General features: G+C 36.4%; 1 protein-coding gene across 4 annotated transcripts in view; it reads right to left on the bottom strand.

Annotated features, from left to right (window-relative positions):
* Positions 1-952: 952 nt before the first annotated feature.
* PKN2 (protein kinase N2) overlaps positions 953-18,153 on the bottom strand; it is a 56,557-nt gene continuing 39,356 nt past the window's right edge. For 3 of the 4 annotated variants that reach the window (XM_062582163.1, XM_062582166.1, XM_062582167.1), the window contains exons 5-22: positions 18,000-18,145; positions 17,692-17,905; positions 15,676-15,861; positions 15,303-15,412; positions 13,335-13,478; positions 13,116-13,191; positions 12,600-12,774; positions 12,211-12,340; positions 11,612-11,766; positions 11,451-11,526; positions 11,286-11,377; positions 9,217-9,393; positions 8,626-8,688; positions 8,422-8,498; positions 6,878-7,020; positions 5,490-5,597; positions 3,360-3,440; positions 953-3,281 (exon numbers count right to left, since the gene is read on the bottom strand). In XM_062582163.1, the coding sequence (XP_062438147.1) occupies positions 3,078-3,281; positions 3,360-3,440; positions 5,490-5,597; positions 6,878-7,020; positions 8,422-8,498; positions 8,626-8,688; positions 9,217-9,393; positions 11,286-11,377; positions 11,451-11,526; positions 11,612-11,766; positions 12,211-12,340; positions 12,600-12,774; positions 13,116-13,191; positions 13,335-13,478; positions 15,303-15,412; positions 15,676-15,861; positions 17,692-17,905; positions 18,000-18,145 (2,357 nt within the window). In that variant the 3' untranslated portion in view covers positions 953-3,077. The remainder of the gene's footprint in view (positions 3,282-3,359; positions 3,441-5,489; positions 5,598-6,877; positions 7,021-8,421; positions 8,499-8,625; positions 8,689-9,216; positions 9,394-11,285; positions 11,378-11,450; positions 11,527-11,611; positions 11,767-12,210; positions 12,341-12,599; positions 12,775-13,115; positions 13,192-13,334; positions 13,479-15,302; positions 15,413-15,675; positions 15,862-17,691; positions 17,906-17,999; positions 18,146-18,153) is intronic. The other variant, XM_062582164.1, reaches the window with a different exon arrangement.

Raw genomic sequence — 18,153 nt, 5'->3', positions numbered from 1 at the left:
TGGAAGCTCTGCAGCTTCCTGCTGTGTTGTGCGCACTAAGTTGTAGCAAAGACTGCAGAGCCAGCAGGTCTGGAGCCTGAGCGAGGCGATCGTCTGCAGCTACAGGGAAAGGGGGAAGGGAAACGGGGCCAGGAGGCAGGAGGCTGAAGGCTTGCACTCAGCACCGGCAGGGAAGGAAAGGGTGCTGCGTGCTAGGGTGCTTTCTGTGTTTGTCAGTTTATTTGCAGTTTAGACTAGGTATTTAAGACATGCCTGGAACTTCATTTGGATGTAGCCATTTTCTGAATTGTTTTTTTGTTAAGTGTTAAAGCTAGGGATCTCTAGGCAAGGGCCTCCTATGAAATATTAGTTTGTTTTAAGACTTGTGGGTAAAGGTTTCTTTTCTTAAAGGCACTCAGAAAAGAAAGCGTCGTTCTCTGCTTAAAGAACAAGCTAGTTGTGGTTTCTGTGTGGGTTTTGGTTTGTTTACAGATCCTTCCTGTGTAAGGGGTGAAAAAGACTATACTGGAGAGAGACCCCGGGGAGGGCCGGGGGGGAGGGGGGCTGCTGCTGTCCCCTGCCTTGACAGGAGCCAGCAAAGAAGAATCCTGATGGAGGCTGGCCGCACGTTCAGACTCTCCGCCTTGTTCCGCTCCTCTCAGAAGGCCTGCTCACCCAAACAAGAGAAGATTACTTTCAACCCTCAAGAGAAGGTATGGTCAGTGTTAATTTTTTATTTAGACTGAAAAAAAAATGAATGGGAATACACTGAACTACCCCTAAAAGATTGATTTCTCTGTAAGTCAGTCAGTCAGGCCGCTTTTGATTGCAAATTCTTTTTTGAAGTTACCTGTGGAGAAAATGTGACAAATCACTTTGACACAGCAAAATCATGTGTGGGACACAATTTACAAATTACTCTATTTAAAACTTTAATTTGTGATATTAATGACTGCAAAACACTTAGAATGACATTGTTAAAGGCACATTTCATTTTAATGCATAGTGTACCATTCTAAAATATCCTAATTTCCTTACAAAGTGCTTGAGCAGCCACAAAGTATAGCAAAATATATTTACAATCTAGATTGTAAAATCTTAAATCTGCCTAAAAATATTTTAAAAACTACAGAGATAAAATTAGTGCTTTATTTCAGCTTAACTGGGTGAACATACCCTGCCCTCTAATTTTTTTTAGTGATTTACTTAGATTTAAAAAAAAAAAAATCTGTACAAGATGTAATTACAAAAAGGTATTTCTCAGGGTGTTTTCATAAATGCTAAGAGGCACCCTGTTAGATGCTCATATATATATTTGGGAACCAGAAAGGGTAAGCTGACTGTACCTCAAAAGTACTTAGTTTCATCTAGGAACAGGAACATAATTTTTTACTAACTGGTATCTTGAAACAAGTGGTGCTGAAGCATTCACTCACATAGCCAAACATGATTGAGAGAGTTCTGATAAAGATGTCTTGCCTGCTCACAGACAGTTATTTAAAACTATTAACCCATCTTTTCCCTAGGCATCCTCCCTGCTTGACCCCGGAGGTCTGTCCAACATCATGATTTTAAATGAACACCTTAGCATTGCTCGCTCAGTTTAAATTATTTGTTTCTTCTTTACATGATAAGTTTTTAATTCATTTTTCAGTGCTGACTCTCACCATCTTAGCCTATGAACAGAAACTCTTGCCTAGGATGAACCTGTGAGATCAAATACACAATCAATCAACTCTGAATGTTGTTAGAGCTAAGGAAAACACTGGAGATTTTCCAAGAACTAGTGCTTGCCCACAGAACACCAGGTACCAAAAATAGGTCTTGGTTTACAAGCACACACAGTGTCTGGTCTAAATTATTTTTCAACTTTTGAGGTACAGCTCTTAGTGTTAAGAGGTTTATAAAATATACACTGTTTTATCAAAAATATTTATACATTCTGTTACAACGTATTGCTTTTATACCCTCAGTAACTGCCAATCTAAGTTCTGGAATTCAGTGGCCTAAAATGTGTACAGATACTGTTTCTCTCAGAGTTCTGTGTTGTTCCCATGACCACTGTGCAAAATTAATGAAGTGGTATAATTAAATTACTTGCTTGGACGTAAGAATACATTACAACTTCCAAATATACATGTTCACAGCATGTATACATTGAAAATCCTTATGTTTTCTAAAAATGATATGATATTGTACAGCAGATACAGGATGATTGAGGTGGTTAAATACAGAATGGTTAACTTATCTGACCACACTGAGTAGAAAAGGCATGAAGTTCAGGAATATAGAGGTGGCTGGGCTTGGGACATTCATATTCTGTTTCTTGTGGTTAAGACTGAGCAGATATCTTTGTTACATTCTTCATCTCAACCAGGATTTCTTTAGCCATGCTTAAAATGCTTGAAGGCAAAACTGTTTGGCAACCAGCTTTGGTAGACTTCCTAGATTTTTTTTTTTTTTTTTTCAAATGGAAGCACTTAAAATGTTATCTCAAAAGCAAGGCATTTAACATTTTTCCTAATAAATACCAAAGAAAATTTACAAAACAAGGCATCTGTTCTTTACCATTATTTTAAGAACATAAGATGAAGTTATACATAGAGAAGTGTAGTTTTATAGACTGCACAAGGTAAATATTTTATTGGACATCATTTGCCTTCTCCAGCTAGAACCATGTTCTGTGTCAGTGTCACCAGTGTCCCAAACTTCTATTTTAATGTGGAATAGAGTTAAATGGTTACCTAACCCAAAGTCTGCTTTTCCCACTTAAGGCAGGTATTAAAAAAAAAAAAAAATATCTGCTGTGAAAGAGTAAGAGAAACAGTACACATCCAAGTGTGCCCAGGTGCAGGAGCTTTATATGGCCTGGATTCACCAACTCAGCTTAAGAACTCCATAGAACTCCTTTCCAGTGCTCAGATAAAAATATACAAAGAGGCCACTCTTCACAAGAGTGTTAAAACAGTACTTAAAATGATCTTCATGTGATTTAAAAACAGAAGGTACAGGTGGCACAGAGAGCAATTGAAGGGTTGGTGTTCTTCTGAGAGGCATTCTTGTGAGCCAGTCAGCTAGGATTTCACAGTGTCTAGAAGTTAACACCAATCAGCAATGTAATCAAAATCTCTGAACATTTCCTGCTCTTCTTCTGAAAGTATCCTTGGTTCCCGGGGTGGAGTGAGGATAGGTGCTTCAGAGGTAAATTCATCATCAAAATTACTAACATCTTCTCTTCCTCTAATGGTGGGTACAAAAGGAGGTTTCACTTTCTTGGCCAGTAAAGCATTCCAATCTATTAGCTGTAAAATAAATCAGCTGGTTTAGTTTCCTATCTCTACTCTTTAATAACCTGAGAAACAATATTAGCTTGTACTTACCCGGAAGAAGTGATGCTTTTTCACATCCTCAGCATCTTTCTCTCCAGCTCCAAGACGCCGCTCTGGATTTCTTCGTAGGAGCTGACAAAACATGTGAGATTTTAGCACAAAAATTAAAGGGGGTGGGGAGTATTTATAAAAGAGCTAGCATTGGATGACAGTGGAAGTAGCATTCATACTGCCTGACCCATGGAAAATCCCTTGTCTGCAGAGAAAGAAAGGGAAAGGCAAACTCTAAACGTCTGTAGGCCTAGAGATAACAGTGCTCTTCAGAGATGGCAAGATGCCATAAGCAGCCCAGCTGTGAGCACAGTTCAGGCTGATGCACCTCACCCTGCCGATCCGCTCTGCCAGGCCTCTCAGTACCTAAGGCAAGTTGTGGCACTAGCGTTCAGCATAGATTTTTTTTTTTTTTCTTTTTTGATGGAATAAGTGCAGAATTTGTATAACTCTGTATTTCTCCTGTACCCAGCTCTTTCACAGCAGTTGAGCTGTCAGAGAAGGCTGGAGACTGCTTTACATTTGGTCAAATAGGGTTTTTGGGCTGCTGTAGGAGGTCAGATAGTTCCACTTGTGGCTCAGGCTGTTCTCAGCAGAGCACCATTCCAGGCAGTGTGCTTAGGTAACACATCAGGCTGAGCTGACACACTGATAATGCAGCAATCCAAAATATTTGTGTATTGTATTGAAGAAGAATCCTTCTCTAATTTTAAGAGCAGGTTATCTAAGCAGGATAAATATCAATCAAATAGATAAATGCAGTAATAAAAAGCTTTATCTAGATTTAAATAGTTTCCCTGTTCTGTCATATAAAATCAAATATCTGGAGTTCTCTAAGAACACTGCAACACCCAGTAGGGGTACTACATATGGATATAGTTTTCTTCCTTTTTGCTTATATATGTGATAAGATTGAAAGACAAAGTATTTTTACTATCAATGCGATAGTGAGAATTCTCACTACTTTGGCCTTCAAGAGGCCAAGATCAAATCAAAACTCAATCATGTCTTGTTTTTCCTAGAATGAACTTAAGGGCAGCATTTTAGCTGCTTGGTCACAGAGTTGAGGCCACACTGTCAGTGATTTTTTTTTTTTTCCTCCCAGGATAGACTCAGAAGTTCTAGAATAAGCAGCTGGTGTAAATGCACACTGTTTGAGAGTATATAACAATCTCAAATTTACATGGGAACAGTGCACGCAAGCTACGGCTCCATAAACCATGCGAGCACAAAGCTTGCTGTGCACATGTTGAGAGCTGTGTAGCAATTCTGTCCCCTGGGGATCGTGTCATTGTAGTTTTCACAATAGTATCCTGCCCAGATACTGCATTAAAACTTTTTTCCTTCTTCCTCTGGACAGACATTCTTCCTGGGGGAAACACTTAGCTGAAGCTGTAAAATACATTACCACCTTAATACTTGCTTTACGTCAGTAACTTCTGTGACATGCTTTAACTTATGTGTGTGCTGCTGCACTTTGCTGAATTAGGTGTTAGACCAATAGTGCCAGAAACTTGAGTGGAAAGGCTGCTTCCCCAGGCTTTGAATCACCTCAGGTAGATGCCTTTGCATCAGCTGAGGTCATCTAAAGATGGTATCTGAAATTAGAGGCATTACTAAGGAACAGCACTAATAACACTTGATCATAAACAAAGTCAGCTGTTCTTTGCTAAGAGTGGGACTGAGATGCCATGTCTGCGGTGTTCCCTGCCCCAGTTGGAATGAAACCAAGACGACTTAGAAGTCTTTGAATTCAAATATTCATGTGACAATGTTAATCTAACAGATAGGTCAATGCACCAAGTGTTCTGCCAAAGAAGAAACTTGAACTTCTCCAGTTATAGCTATGAAAGAATATAGGAAAAAAGTTCATGGAGAAAACAAGAGTTTTAATGTTTTGTTTCAGAAACAAAAACTTGTCCCTAGATAACTAAGTAAAAAGGCACTAACAGAATTTTTCTTTTAAGGCCACAGATGAAGCACGTCTGAGATTTAATGAAAAAGAGAAAATCAAGTATAGGTTCTTAACCGTCTTATTCCTCACAACTCACAAAAGTGATTAATTGCTTTAATGCAGGAGAAATGTAGGATAATAAGAGAAATATTCTAACAGTTTTATTATATTCTTACCCTTCTCATTATAGAGATAGCTTCTGTAGACAAAAATCGTGGATATCTTACTTCATCATTTACAATACTGTCAAACACCTCTTCTTCATCATCTCCAGGGAAGGGAGACTAGTGATGGTAATCAAAAACATCATCAAACAGGCTTAAAAAAACCTTTTAACTGAAAACAACTTATATTCAGCTGCCAGTTTGGAATTAAGACACCCTCAAATCTAGTTGTTTTACTTTTCTCAGAAAGGAACATTTCAGTTTTCCTATAACAAAGGCAAGCCATGTAAGACAAGCTGATATCATCCCTTAATTTTTACTGACAGACTAATTTTGGGTGTCTGATCAAGCCTGACTTGTTTTTGCAATACATTTAGTATGTGTTACAAATCAAATGAGCTTTCAAGTGGCCTCAGTTGTAGTCTACACATCACAAGCTTTCCTCTCTTATTTTGTCAAACTTGAAAAGGAATGAAAAGGTTGAATGATTCCTCTCCCTCCCCTCCCAAGATGACAGTGCTGAGCAAACTAACACTTTTTCTCCAGGTTTTTAAGCATGCAAGCCATTGCCATGCTACCTGGGAGACAGTGTAACAAAATGGACCAGAAGGCAAGGCAATATAGGCAATGGTAAATATTCAATAATAATTTATTTACGTTAGCTCTTTACATGGAATTAAGACACTGTTTTAGTGCAGCATAACTCAAACAGTAAATAACATTGCATTTGGCATAACCTTACACAACTATCTAGTCCTATATATTCAGGTTCAATTATATTCAAACTAGACAAAGAGCTGATTTTTTCCCCCCACAAAGCATTTGAAAGCAGAAGACTTCTATAGTTGTGTTCAGTCTAAAGAGACTTAGGGAGGCATTCAAATATGAACACAACTGAGCAGGTAACTGAAACGAGTTGTTAGGATTGTTATACCCTGTGTGCTGAAGTGTGCTGTTTTATTTTGCTTTTAAGTACATGATTATGCTTTAAATGGAATTATGGTAATGGAACATTAATATTGGAGTCTTTAAGCAATAAAAGTCCAGAGGTTAAGGTTTGCACCAGCTATAACTTATTCACTTCCACAGCAGCTGACAGTTCAAGCCTATGACTTGATTCATGGCTCTCTACAGCATTACAGTAGCTAGCATCATAAGTAGCTACTTAGCTAGTAGCTCAGTGTTTACACTTAGCTCAGTGTTTTTGCCTTTCTTTTCCTCAATAAAATTTCAAAGTGTTCACTGTAAGATTAGGTATGCTTACACATATTATATACTACCATATACACTATTACTGATATATCTTTGACACATAGAAATATTAGATATTGACAGATTGATATTCTAAGTGTAGCAAACTTTTTTACCTTATCTTTGCATTGAGTCTTACTAGAACTTACCTCACCCACTAGCATCTCATAAATAAGTACACCAAGACCCCACCAGTCAACCGCTCTTGTATAGGAAGTTTCTGTCAGCACCTCTGGAGCAAGAAATTCTGGTGTGCCACAAAATGTGCTTGTTCTGTCTCCATATCCCATTCCTGAAAAGTTACAGTTAATGAGAAGCAAGCAGCATCCTCCGACTCTCCACAGCTTATTCCTTCAGGAATTGAAACTTCTCTCTAAAGCAACTTCAGTGTGATGCTGCAGTTCCAAGGTCAGTCTTGAAGACTCAATTTAATAAGCAAAACATTCATCTGCTCTTCACTGCTCCAACCCCTGTTCATGTGTTTCAATGTAAGCTTTTCTATCCCTTGCTATAATCAGTGAGCCAAATTAAGCTTCCAGTTGCAGCTTTGTCTCATCTTTTCTGTCTTTGGAAGGATACAAACTGAATCTTACATTATGTTTCTTCAAGCTAGTAGAGGAACTAGTTTGGTCTGGTTTAGGTAGTTTGACTGGTTTGATCAAACATGCTTATTTCGGATGTTTCTCTATTGGCAAAACTAAATATAGCAATGGTGTAGTAGAATAACTTTGCAGGAACAAAATAGGCCCTATAGAGGCTTGGGAGAGGGGCACAATAACAAACATAGCACCCCAAAGACCGGGGCATCACCATCCCCAAAGACCTGCAGTGCTGTGGAAAACAAAACTATCGTAGTAGTCAGTAAATCAAAGAATAAACTTTCCTTGTCCTTGTTTCCTTTGGTCACGTATGGAACTTTTCTGTAGATAAGTCACACGACTTACCCTAGTATATAAAAAAAATAGCAGTAATGCTTGACCTACCCAAAATTTACTATATTATTCTGTTAGGTTATACAAACTGGAGAAGGAAATAAACCCAGTAAGATCTTCCCTCCTAGCAGGGTTTCCACAACGCAGACAAAAATCTGCAATTACTGCTGTTACATCTATTCTATGTTTCATTTGAAAGATAACTGCCAGCAGCTAGATGCTAGAAAGTGTTTGGGGAGAAGCTTTGCAGAGAAGTTTCTCTATATTAGCTATAAAATTAAGTATTGATTATTAGTATTTAGTATGTCCCTTCCACATGCTTCAAGTTGCAACTATTTGAGAATTAGAAAATAGATAATGAATTTGTAAAAATAAGAGGTACAGAACGTTGTTTGATTTCACTATAGTGTCAACATGTTTAGAACAAGAAACTTTTAATACGTTTTCTTTTGATTTATAAAAGCAGCAGAGTGCCTCATAAATAAGCAGAGATGACATGAAGTAACTGTCCGAGTAGGGTGTTCCTTACAACTAAAAAAGGGGGTTATGCCCAGATGCTCTTGGTATTTCCCTACCAAGAAACTTTTGACAATCTCTACATGTATACAACCCAGAGATTTTATTCTTTTCCCTCAGATGATATGGGGTAAATATACACTATATATATTTGGCAGTTCAAGAATCTTAAGACTGTCTTACATGCTTTTGACTATCGAATTCCACTGGAAACGTCATTGTTAAAAAAAAAAAAATGCTGTTACCTTCTTTGCAAAGACCGAAGTCAGCAATTTTCACAAAGCCTTCTGTGTCCAGCAATAAGTTATCCAACTTCAAATCTCTAAATGAACATTTGAGAAAATTGCATCACATATTCCTTCACCACTACTCAGAACATTTGAAATTCAGCTGCTGGAAGTGTCTTTACTTACGTACTTTTTATACTTAATTAATATGCCTTTACTTACCTATACACTATTTTGTGTTCATGTAAATACTGAAGTCCAAGAACCACACATGCAGCATAGAACCTGTTCAAAAAAGTTAAAGTTAAAATTCCAGTGATTTCAGTCCTGCTTCTCAAAATATGAAGCTCATCATTATTTGCCTTTTTAGATACAGAACAATTTTATACAACAAGATTTTTAAAACTATTCTGCAAGATGTTCAAACAAAACCTGCAGTTTTCAAGCTGTAGTATGTTCTCATGGCCTGAAGGAGACATTTTCTGTAATGCCCACAGCCATGGTACTGAAGAACAACTGACTTGGCTATTTTAATTTAGCTTTTTCATGTAATCTTTTCCTCCTCCAAAGTATTATAAAACATTAGATATTTGTATATCCCATATTTGCACTGAACTTAGATTCAGGCACATTAAGCTTGCATACACGCTTTCCTAACAAAATCAGTTTTAATCTCTAGTCCTTTTAAAGACTAAGATAGTACTTTCTGAAGTGATCTACTATAGAGGCATGTAGTACTAGAGATTTTAGTTCTTGTCCACTGAAACACAAGAGTACCTTTCACATAATGCCACAAAAGGAATGGATACTTACACTGCTCTTGGTTCAGAAAAGACATCAGTATGAATGTGCATCATCAGATCCCCACCAGCAGCATATTCCATTACAAAGCAAACATGATCTTTAGTTTGGAAACAAGCAAAAAGGTTCACCAAGAAGGGATGCCTGACACTATTCACAGTTTCAAAAATTCGCTTTTCACACATCAAGCTGCAAACAGAATTAGTAAAGTTTAATGCTGAATCCTGAACCACAAATTTTCAATTTTAAAAAAAGTTTGGTAGTTAAGATGATATGCTTTTCCCTGTGTTCCCAGAAATAAGAGAAATGAGAACAAAAGCTGGTCTTTAAGACAGTGCTTTTAAATATCTGTACACACATTAAGTTGATGCCAGTATTTCCAAGAAGTTGTATCTGTCTTTCCCAACAAAAAGGAAACCTAGCAGTCCACAAAAATTGAATCCTGTCCCTGCTCCATTCAAATGCTTACACGAAGCATACACCGATATCAGGTAACAGATCTTTTATATATACATACATACATATATATATATATATGTACGTATGTATGTACACACATATTTTAAGTTTTAATCATGTAAAATACACAGAGTGGAAAAACAGTAGTTGTACTATAGACATCTGTTTATAATCATTCCCAATTATTTCTCCTTGCCACTTGGTTAATCTGTAGCCTATTTTTAATTTGGTTACCTTTCTTACTGCATGTCAAATGAATTAGTCACTATTAAGCAGTTGTAAAAACACTGTCTTAGACAATTTGGTAACTGTAATTTTACTTTCCAACAGTCTTAATTCTTTGGCAAAAAGGTTGAACAAAACATCAGGATACACAAAAGTAAAAGGGAAAATACAATCAACGAAGTATGACAGTACATAACAACTTGGGAAACACCACCCGTTTCTGCTAGTAAAGAAACGGGTCACTGTCCTGCAGATATGTGATGGAAGTTTATAAAACCTAAGTAAACAGAGGAAATGATTGTAACAGAACCTCAATGATGAGCAGAGTCAGCTTTAAACCAGAGCTATAGTACAGGCATGGCAAGAGGGGCACTAAAGAAACCAGTGTTCCTGGGCTGTCCTGCTCCCGGCTTGCCCAAGAATAAAGGTGTCAAAGGTTTCTAACCAGCCAACTGAGCTGAAGGAGAGGAGTCTTGTTTTGCTTTTGCTTAATTTAACTACTGTTTAGTAGCTCTTACAGTTGTGTTGCATGCAGAAAGAAAACTAGTTGACTTATGAGGCAATAACTAACTAAACTAGGTCATTGTAGGTTGGGAATTCAACACCACTTACTTGCTAAGGTTAGGCAGAAGTCTTCAGTTTGTGTCTTTCATTGAGGGGAAAGCAAAACCAAAAAATCTTCAAATTTTTTCAATAAGTCTAAAGTTTACAAATCCAAGCAAATTAGGGCTTGTTTGAGCTGCTTGTAAACTGTAATTTCTTTATTAAGCTCTGTTTCCTAATTAGATCTCCTTTACTAAACGTCATGGAGAAATCAGGGCATTAGCTGTACTTCTCCCTGTACTGCATTTTAGTCAGATTCTCAAGCTCCAAGGGGAGGAGCTCTTATATAGGAAGAGTGTCATGGAATTGAAGTTATAATTTCTGTAATGCTATCATTCTGAAGCCTGAGCAACAACAGGTTTAGCAGAGTGATCAGAAGTAAAACAGTCTCTCATTGTTCTTTTAAAGGAAAAAGGACATTAATTATATCCCAGCATTCAGAATAACCAATTCATGTATGCGCTGAATTTCCTGAGCCTGTCAATAAAAAGGTTTACGCAGACAGAAAAATACTCAATTCAAGCATGCAGGTATAATGGCAATATAGTGTAGAGCACTAGTAATGTTGTTTCATACTGTATACAGTACAAATTTCTAAGTTATTTAAGCTTGCACTAAAAATATACTGCACAAAGTGTTCTTTCTTTAATAATAAATGAAAAGTTTCCATAATGTATATATTAGTTACCTGCTGAAAGAAATATACATCTCTCTGAATGCTTGTTTTCCATTTCCTATTCACTACTTTCTACAGAGGAGGAGTAGTACATACTTAATATATTAAAAAAACTGACCTGTCTACTTCATCACGAGCGACAATATCTCCTTTCTTTAAGGCTTTAATAGCAAACATCTCATTTGTGTTTTTGTACTCTGCCAGCAGCACCTAAAGCAGAGAATAAGTGATTTATTTAAAAGTTATGTGCAGTTTTTGAACAAATTCATATTTAGAAAGTTACCTTTCCGAAGTGTCCTCTGCCTAGTACAGCACAACATCTGAAATCCTTCAGACTAAACTGAAATCTTTGTTGTGTTCTGTGTAAATGAAGAAGAATTTTGAATCCAAGTTTGTTAACTTTAAGAAAAATTATTAATAGCAACAAAATCGCTGCATTTTCACCTTCTGTCCTCAGGTTCTCTGACTTTGGTGTACTTTATGTCTGAATGTGGAACATCAGGCTCACAGATTACTTCAGGCTGGAGTTTTGGGACAATACTATTTCTGTCATTCTCAAAATCAAGAGTTGTTACTTCATCCTGTGAAGAAACATAAGTCTGAAGATTTAAAACAAAGATTGCTAAAGCAATTCAGTGCAGAAATTTTTACTTTAAGCATGTGAAATTCTTAACTCAAGCAATGACTAAGCTAAAATAGTATACTTTAAGTCTAGGCAGATAAGCAAGATTAACAACCTCTGATGTCATCTATTTCCCCCAATTATTCAGCTTTTTATTAATAAAATAAGTTTTCCCTGAGTACTGTGATGATTTTAGGCTTTTGTATTTTCTAGGATGGGACCAAGCAGTGACAGGAAGAGTTAAACACATCAGCCACAGAAAAGGTTTGCTACTGAACATAATTGGGGCATTCTTTTGAGACAATCCTGTATGTGTAGGTTATAAAAGCATACTCTAAAACAAAGGTAGAAATCCATCATAAATATACCAATATTACATCCTTATTAAAATATATAACCTGAAATTCTTAAAGTATCTTGCCTGAGCTGATGCATCAGAAGCTTTTATCTCAGAGGAAGGTTCACATAGTTCCCCAAGGGAAGATGCACGAGGTGGAGCCGGTGGAGGTTCAGGCTCAAGTTCAAAGTCCAACTTGGCTACAGGAGAGTCACTAGGAAAAAAAAAAAAAATTCCTCAGTGCACAGCAGAAACAGTTTTGATGGTCAACTTAAAACAGCACGTTAAATAGATTTTTTTCCTAAAGCAAATTGTGTGCATGTGCACATATATAAAATGGATATCCAAAACTAAAACATTAAGAGGCATTGAGTTCTGTAGAATAGAGAGATTTTATATATAGGTTAGCAGGAAAATGTTTTACCATTACTTCTGCTCTTAAAACATACTTAAAAGCTGTAGATATCACCAACCTGGCTGGCAGTGCTAGTTCAGGAACATGTGCATCAACCACTGGCACTGTAGCAGGTACTGATGCTTGAGGGCTGAAGGTGCCAGAGTGATTTACGGTAGGAATAGCTCTTCTCACCAGCCTTCCCCAAGTGGCAATATTAATATTCATTTGAGGAGCTCTGAGAAACGTTTTGCCTATGTATATTGTGAATAAAGAAAATAGAATATAAGTAATTTCCTTACCTATTACCAAAAGCTGTAATTAAAAAAAATATACATATATGTATATACACACTCATATTAATCGGTTCAGAGTTTATGAAGAACAAACTAAATTTGTCATATTTCTTAGCATTTTCTAATTATTCACAATTAAATGCTAATGCATAATAAAGAATTCTAAAACAACGCACTTAAATACTGTGCCAAAAATTTAATTACAAACAACTTCATATATGGACAAATGTTAGGGCTCAGTATAAAAATGCTGCAAGTCTTTTTAAATTATATTTTATGTATTTATATTAAATAATCACCTTGCTGCTTTGAAAAAATTTTCTTCTGTCTCTGCAGTTTTGGTCTTCTTTCAATAACTGGATTAAAAAATGTAACCTGCAGTTCAAAAAACGCATGTGTTACAACTGACATTTCAGAACAAAATGCATTCTTAAAAGTTCAAGAAAAACTTTTTAAACTATTCTGCAGTATAATACCTGCCAATATGCTTAAGTGTTTCTCTAAGGAAATATTCTTACCTCTGCAAACAGAGTGCCCTGGGGTTCAAGATAGAGGCACATGCCATGCCGTTGGTTATCCAGGAAGTCTTCCAGCCTCAGAAACTTTACTGCACACAGAGATCTCCAGTCACGCCAATAAACCGAAATTTCTAATTCACGTGACTAAGAGAGTAAACATATACACAGGAAATTATGTATTAATAACTATTCTTCAAGAGTTATCTCTACACAGTCTTAAGATCTGGCATCTCCAGCTAGAAGATGCAGAGCTGTTATTTTAAAAAGGTGCCAGTGCTAACTGGCCATAATGAATATGCTTTCCATAGGATGACAGCAACATTTCACCTCATTTCAAGTGTGAACTCCAGTATTCAAATAAAACCACACCACAAACTCAAGAATAAAGGCATAGTCACAAATACTCACCTGACTTTTTGCTTCAATCTAACAAATGTGATAGTTTGCTATATTTTAGCTTAAAATCCAGAAAAATATTAAGTTTGCTTAGAATCCAAACTTTAATAGTTTTCCTTGTTATTTATACATATCAAGTGCATTTTATGCTATATAGTGTACGATATTTTAAGTATCTGGAAATGTGTCATGATGCTAGACTTCATACAGCATCTCTAGAAACAGATGCTGGGTTTGTAACATGGACATGAAGAAGGGGCATAAACTCTTGCTTTTTTCAGCAAATCAGAACTGCTGCTATGAGTGTATATTTTTGGGGTGCTTTACACGCTTGTTACAAAGGCGGTTATTAAAATGTGAAGAATTCTGCAGATATGAACAGCAGCATTGTATGAGACTAATTTGAGTTGGCATAATTTATTTTCATCACAATGCATCAATTTACTGTCTTTATATGATGGTTATAGGTATTAAAAGCATCAAGGTTAGGAGAAAGACAGACATGATGGGGTAAGGACTGTGGGACCCAGAAATACTGAAAGATATGTGATCATGCCAAGCAGGAACAAAATCCTTTTCCAACTCCAAAAAGCCATTTAATATGGAGTTCTTAAATAGAGGACATGACACATACTAGACTAATGGGAGGAACTACTAGACTTTGACTAGATCTAGCCTTAATTTAAGAACAACCAAGACTTCAGACTTCTGGCTGCTAGTTTTGTTCTGCACTATTCCTAAAAGGAATCTGAATTTCTCTGGATGGAAGGAATTTGGTTTTGAGATCAGAAAGAAATGGGCAGGGGGAGGGCAAGGAGGACTACTGTAAGATGGGTTTTTTGGTTTGTTCTAAATATATGCCTCAGATGGCTCAAAACAGACCAAATGTTAAACTAAATTCTAGGACTTTATCTCTGTGCATGCAGTGATGAAAAAAAAAAAAAAAAATCCCTGTGCGCATAATACCATAAGCATCAGGTATCTAAAACGAAAAGCTTGATTAAACTTATATAACAGAAATTATCTAAGATGAGTAAGGAAAGAAGTATCAGTTGTTCTCCACTTTTGTCCTCCAGGTAACACAAAGTTCTAAGGGGGTGAGGGGTGGGGGGCGCGAGAGGTGTTTAAGTGAATTCGTTTATTATTCCCAAAGAAGAAAAGGGATCAGCTTTATACACAGTCAGGTATACTATGGATAGAACTATAAAAATTCTACAGCTTAGCTTGATCAAAATAACTACACTATCTGGTATTAAAATTTCCTGATAAACATAAGACAAGTTGACTGTCTTAAAAACCCTGAAGACAATAAAGAAACTACTGTTAAAAACTTTAGAAAGATACCAAGGCTTGTATAAAAATACTAGATCTGATTGTATACTATATGAGAAATTTTAGAATGCCAGCCCAGCATAACAGCTTAGCCCTGGGGAATTCATTCTGTTAAGGATGGGAATACTTACACATGGGTAATTTGAACATAATCAAGAATGAACACAGAAACATTGATATAAAGCAACATGAAAATTAATCTACAAAATGTACAACTGTCGATGAAGACCACATCTTTACCCTGTCTAGTTCCAGTGTAAATTTCTGATCCCATGACTGATTAGAAATAGGTTTCCAGCTAGTTTGACCCACCACAGTGTTATCCAGCTTCAGCACAGCACAGACTTCATCTGTAAGTAAAGTACAGAAACTCAGCTTAAAGATTTAAGAGGATTTTCCACAAACAAAAAATCTTCAGTAAGTCTCTCACCCTGCACCCCCCTCCCCCAAAAGTAATCCCTATTTAATTGGTTCTTATGGGCACAATGGTGTGGGTTTTTTAATCCATCAACAGATGGATAAATAAATAAAATCAATTTAGTGTTTTTAACTGCAGAAATGTAGCATGCACATTAAAATGTGAATAAAAGGTTTGCTTAAAAGTATACTGAACTGGATAAGTCATCCGTTTTCAGAAGGTTTCGACTACTCCCGCTTTTATTTTTATTGGTTCTGCTCATGAAAGATGATCTGGCTTCATTAGGACTCCAACCAGGTAGCGTAATCGATGTGGCTTTTGATCGACCAGGGACATTTTCCAGAATATCTTGGCAACCCATCAGCCTAACTTCCAGGGTACCTAGAACAAGATAAGCAGTTATTTATCAGAAAAAACCCCAAACAAACAAACAAAAACACCAAGAACCCTCTGTTCTTAACTGTGCAAAGTGAATGATTATAAATTCATTTTATTGAAACAGCTCACATTCTGACCCTTGCAGGATATAATAAAATTATCAGATGAAATCTACATCGATTAAATGCTAAGACAAACCTACTGAAAATAAGCATAAAGTCAAATACGTGGGAGCCGGCTTTCTAGAAGGAGCAACATTTCAGAATACCACAGAATAAAATTTTGTTTGATTATGTTAGTCTCAGAAATATATCTTTTTTTCTTTGCTTTAGAATTAAACTAACATAGGAGAAATCAGTAGCATGCAGCAATATTTGTCTAATGTAAAGCAAAAAGGAGAAATAACTCATGATCAGTGTTAGCACTCAATACATAGGGCAAAAATATATATGAACTATTATGTTCATATTCTCTATCAAGCACTCTTCAACAAAATGCAAAGAGATGAAAAGTTAATGCATTTTGAGCAGAGGTCCACATACACACAAGCACACCACTCAAACACCTCTTCAGGAAGTTTGAGAGTTAAGTATGAAAATACACCACGGAAAGTGTTCATGCAGCTAGCATTTCAGTAAAGAACAATCATCTCTAATCTGACACATTTTTCCCTTTCTGAGGTCAATGAAAACATGACCTCATGTTTCAATGAAAACAATGAAAAAAAAAAAACCAAAACCTTGGTATCACAGAACATGACTTACATCATGCTACCTGCAAGAATAGGTCATAAAACCCCCCAAATCTAAAACATAACTGTAGTACTATTCAAGTTCTAAGCACCTAGAAATGGTGTCTGAAAAGGAATCCCATCCCGCAGTAACTAATGGTCGTAAGCGACAAATATTATGCTATAGAGACTAAGAGATGGTACTGGATCCCCAAAACTGGTTAAAAGGAAAGAGAATACTTCATTTCTAAACTCTGTTCAGAAAGAGACAAGCTTCTATCAGGACTTGAATGCATGGGAAAAAGCATTTTTAAAACTGTGTTAATAGTATTGATCCATTTTTCCACAAAAATGTCAGAGGCAAAATACAAATACACTGTTCATATAAATCCACTTCAGTGCAAAAGCTCTTGTGTAGCTAATATGAAAGTGAAACTATTAAGGACTTCTCAAGCACATAGCCTTTGTTTTGATTTCTATTACAAAAGCACTCTTATGTATTAGTAAGTCTTATCTGAAGAGGAAGCATTTGTCACTGATGCATCTGACACACGATTATATGTTACAAGAAAAGACTAAAAAAGTTGTTTTAAAATTAAGGCAAGATATTTTGTATTCATGGACACAATTTCTGTAGCATAAATCTCACCTTCTTGAAAACCAGTGTGGTCCAGTGGATAAGACTAGAGAAAACTTGAGTGCCTATTTCCAGCTCTGCCACGGACTTGTTGCATGATTAGGGCAAGTCACTTAACCCTTCTGTATCTCAGTTTTCCCATCTCAGAATGGGATAACGACACCTCCCCACTTTAAGTGCTTGACAATGTAAAGATGAAAAGCACTACGCAAACATTAGAAATGTTATTTCACAGCAACCTAACTTGAGGCCAGAACTGCACTTTTTTCCTCCAATGGGATTAGAAAGAGGTCAACAAATAGATTTGACGGATTATAAACAAATAAAAAAAAATGCAGATAAGTACTTGAAAATTCAAAATGCCTTTAAGAAAAACAGTAAAGTATGTCTAGATTCTCAAATAAGAAACAACGTTGGCATTAAACACTTATGTTTTAACAACAGAAAGAAAAGTCATAAGACATACCTGTCAAAGCTGCTGGTTTGGACAGCGTACTATATTGGTTTTGAGTAGATATTACACTTTGACGTGGACTTAATGTGGGTGAAGAGACCAACGAAAGCTCCTCTATAATAATACTGCTTTTGGGATGGTTTTTAGGAAGTTCATTCAGTCTTTGCTCCAGCGAATACTTTAAGAGGTCCAGCTTCTGGCTTGATTCATTAAATCTTGCTTGAGCCTTTTTAAATAGAAAAATTGAAATATTTGATTTTTTTCTCCTCCTGAACAAACATCTAAAGTAAAATCTCAAATTGTAATTATAAAAATATTACTTCTGAAAGTGCTTTTCTGTCAGTGACTTTCCCAGATCCAAGTAATTTCATCACATTTTTTGCACCTTCTGCTACTGCATACTCTATCCTAAAATGATGCCGTAATTCTTCCATTCGGAGTTCAAGAGGGCTTATCACAGGTTTTTCTACAAAA

Source organism: Rhea pennata, chromosome 8 (genome assembly GCF_028389875.1).
Source record: "Rhea pennata isolate bPtePen1 chromosome 8, bPtePen1.pri, whole genome shotgun sequence".
In the NCBI taxonomy this organism is placed as follows: Eukaryota; Metazoa; Chordata; class Aves; order Rheiformes; family Rheidae; genus Rhea; species Rhea pennata.
This window is presented reverse-complemented; position numbering and strand designations above follow the sequence as displayed.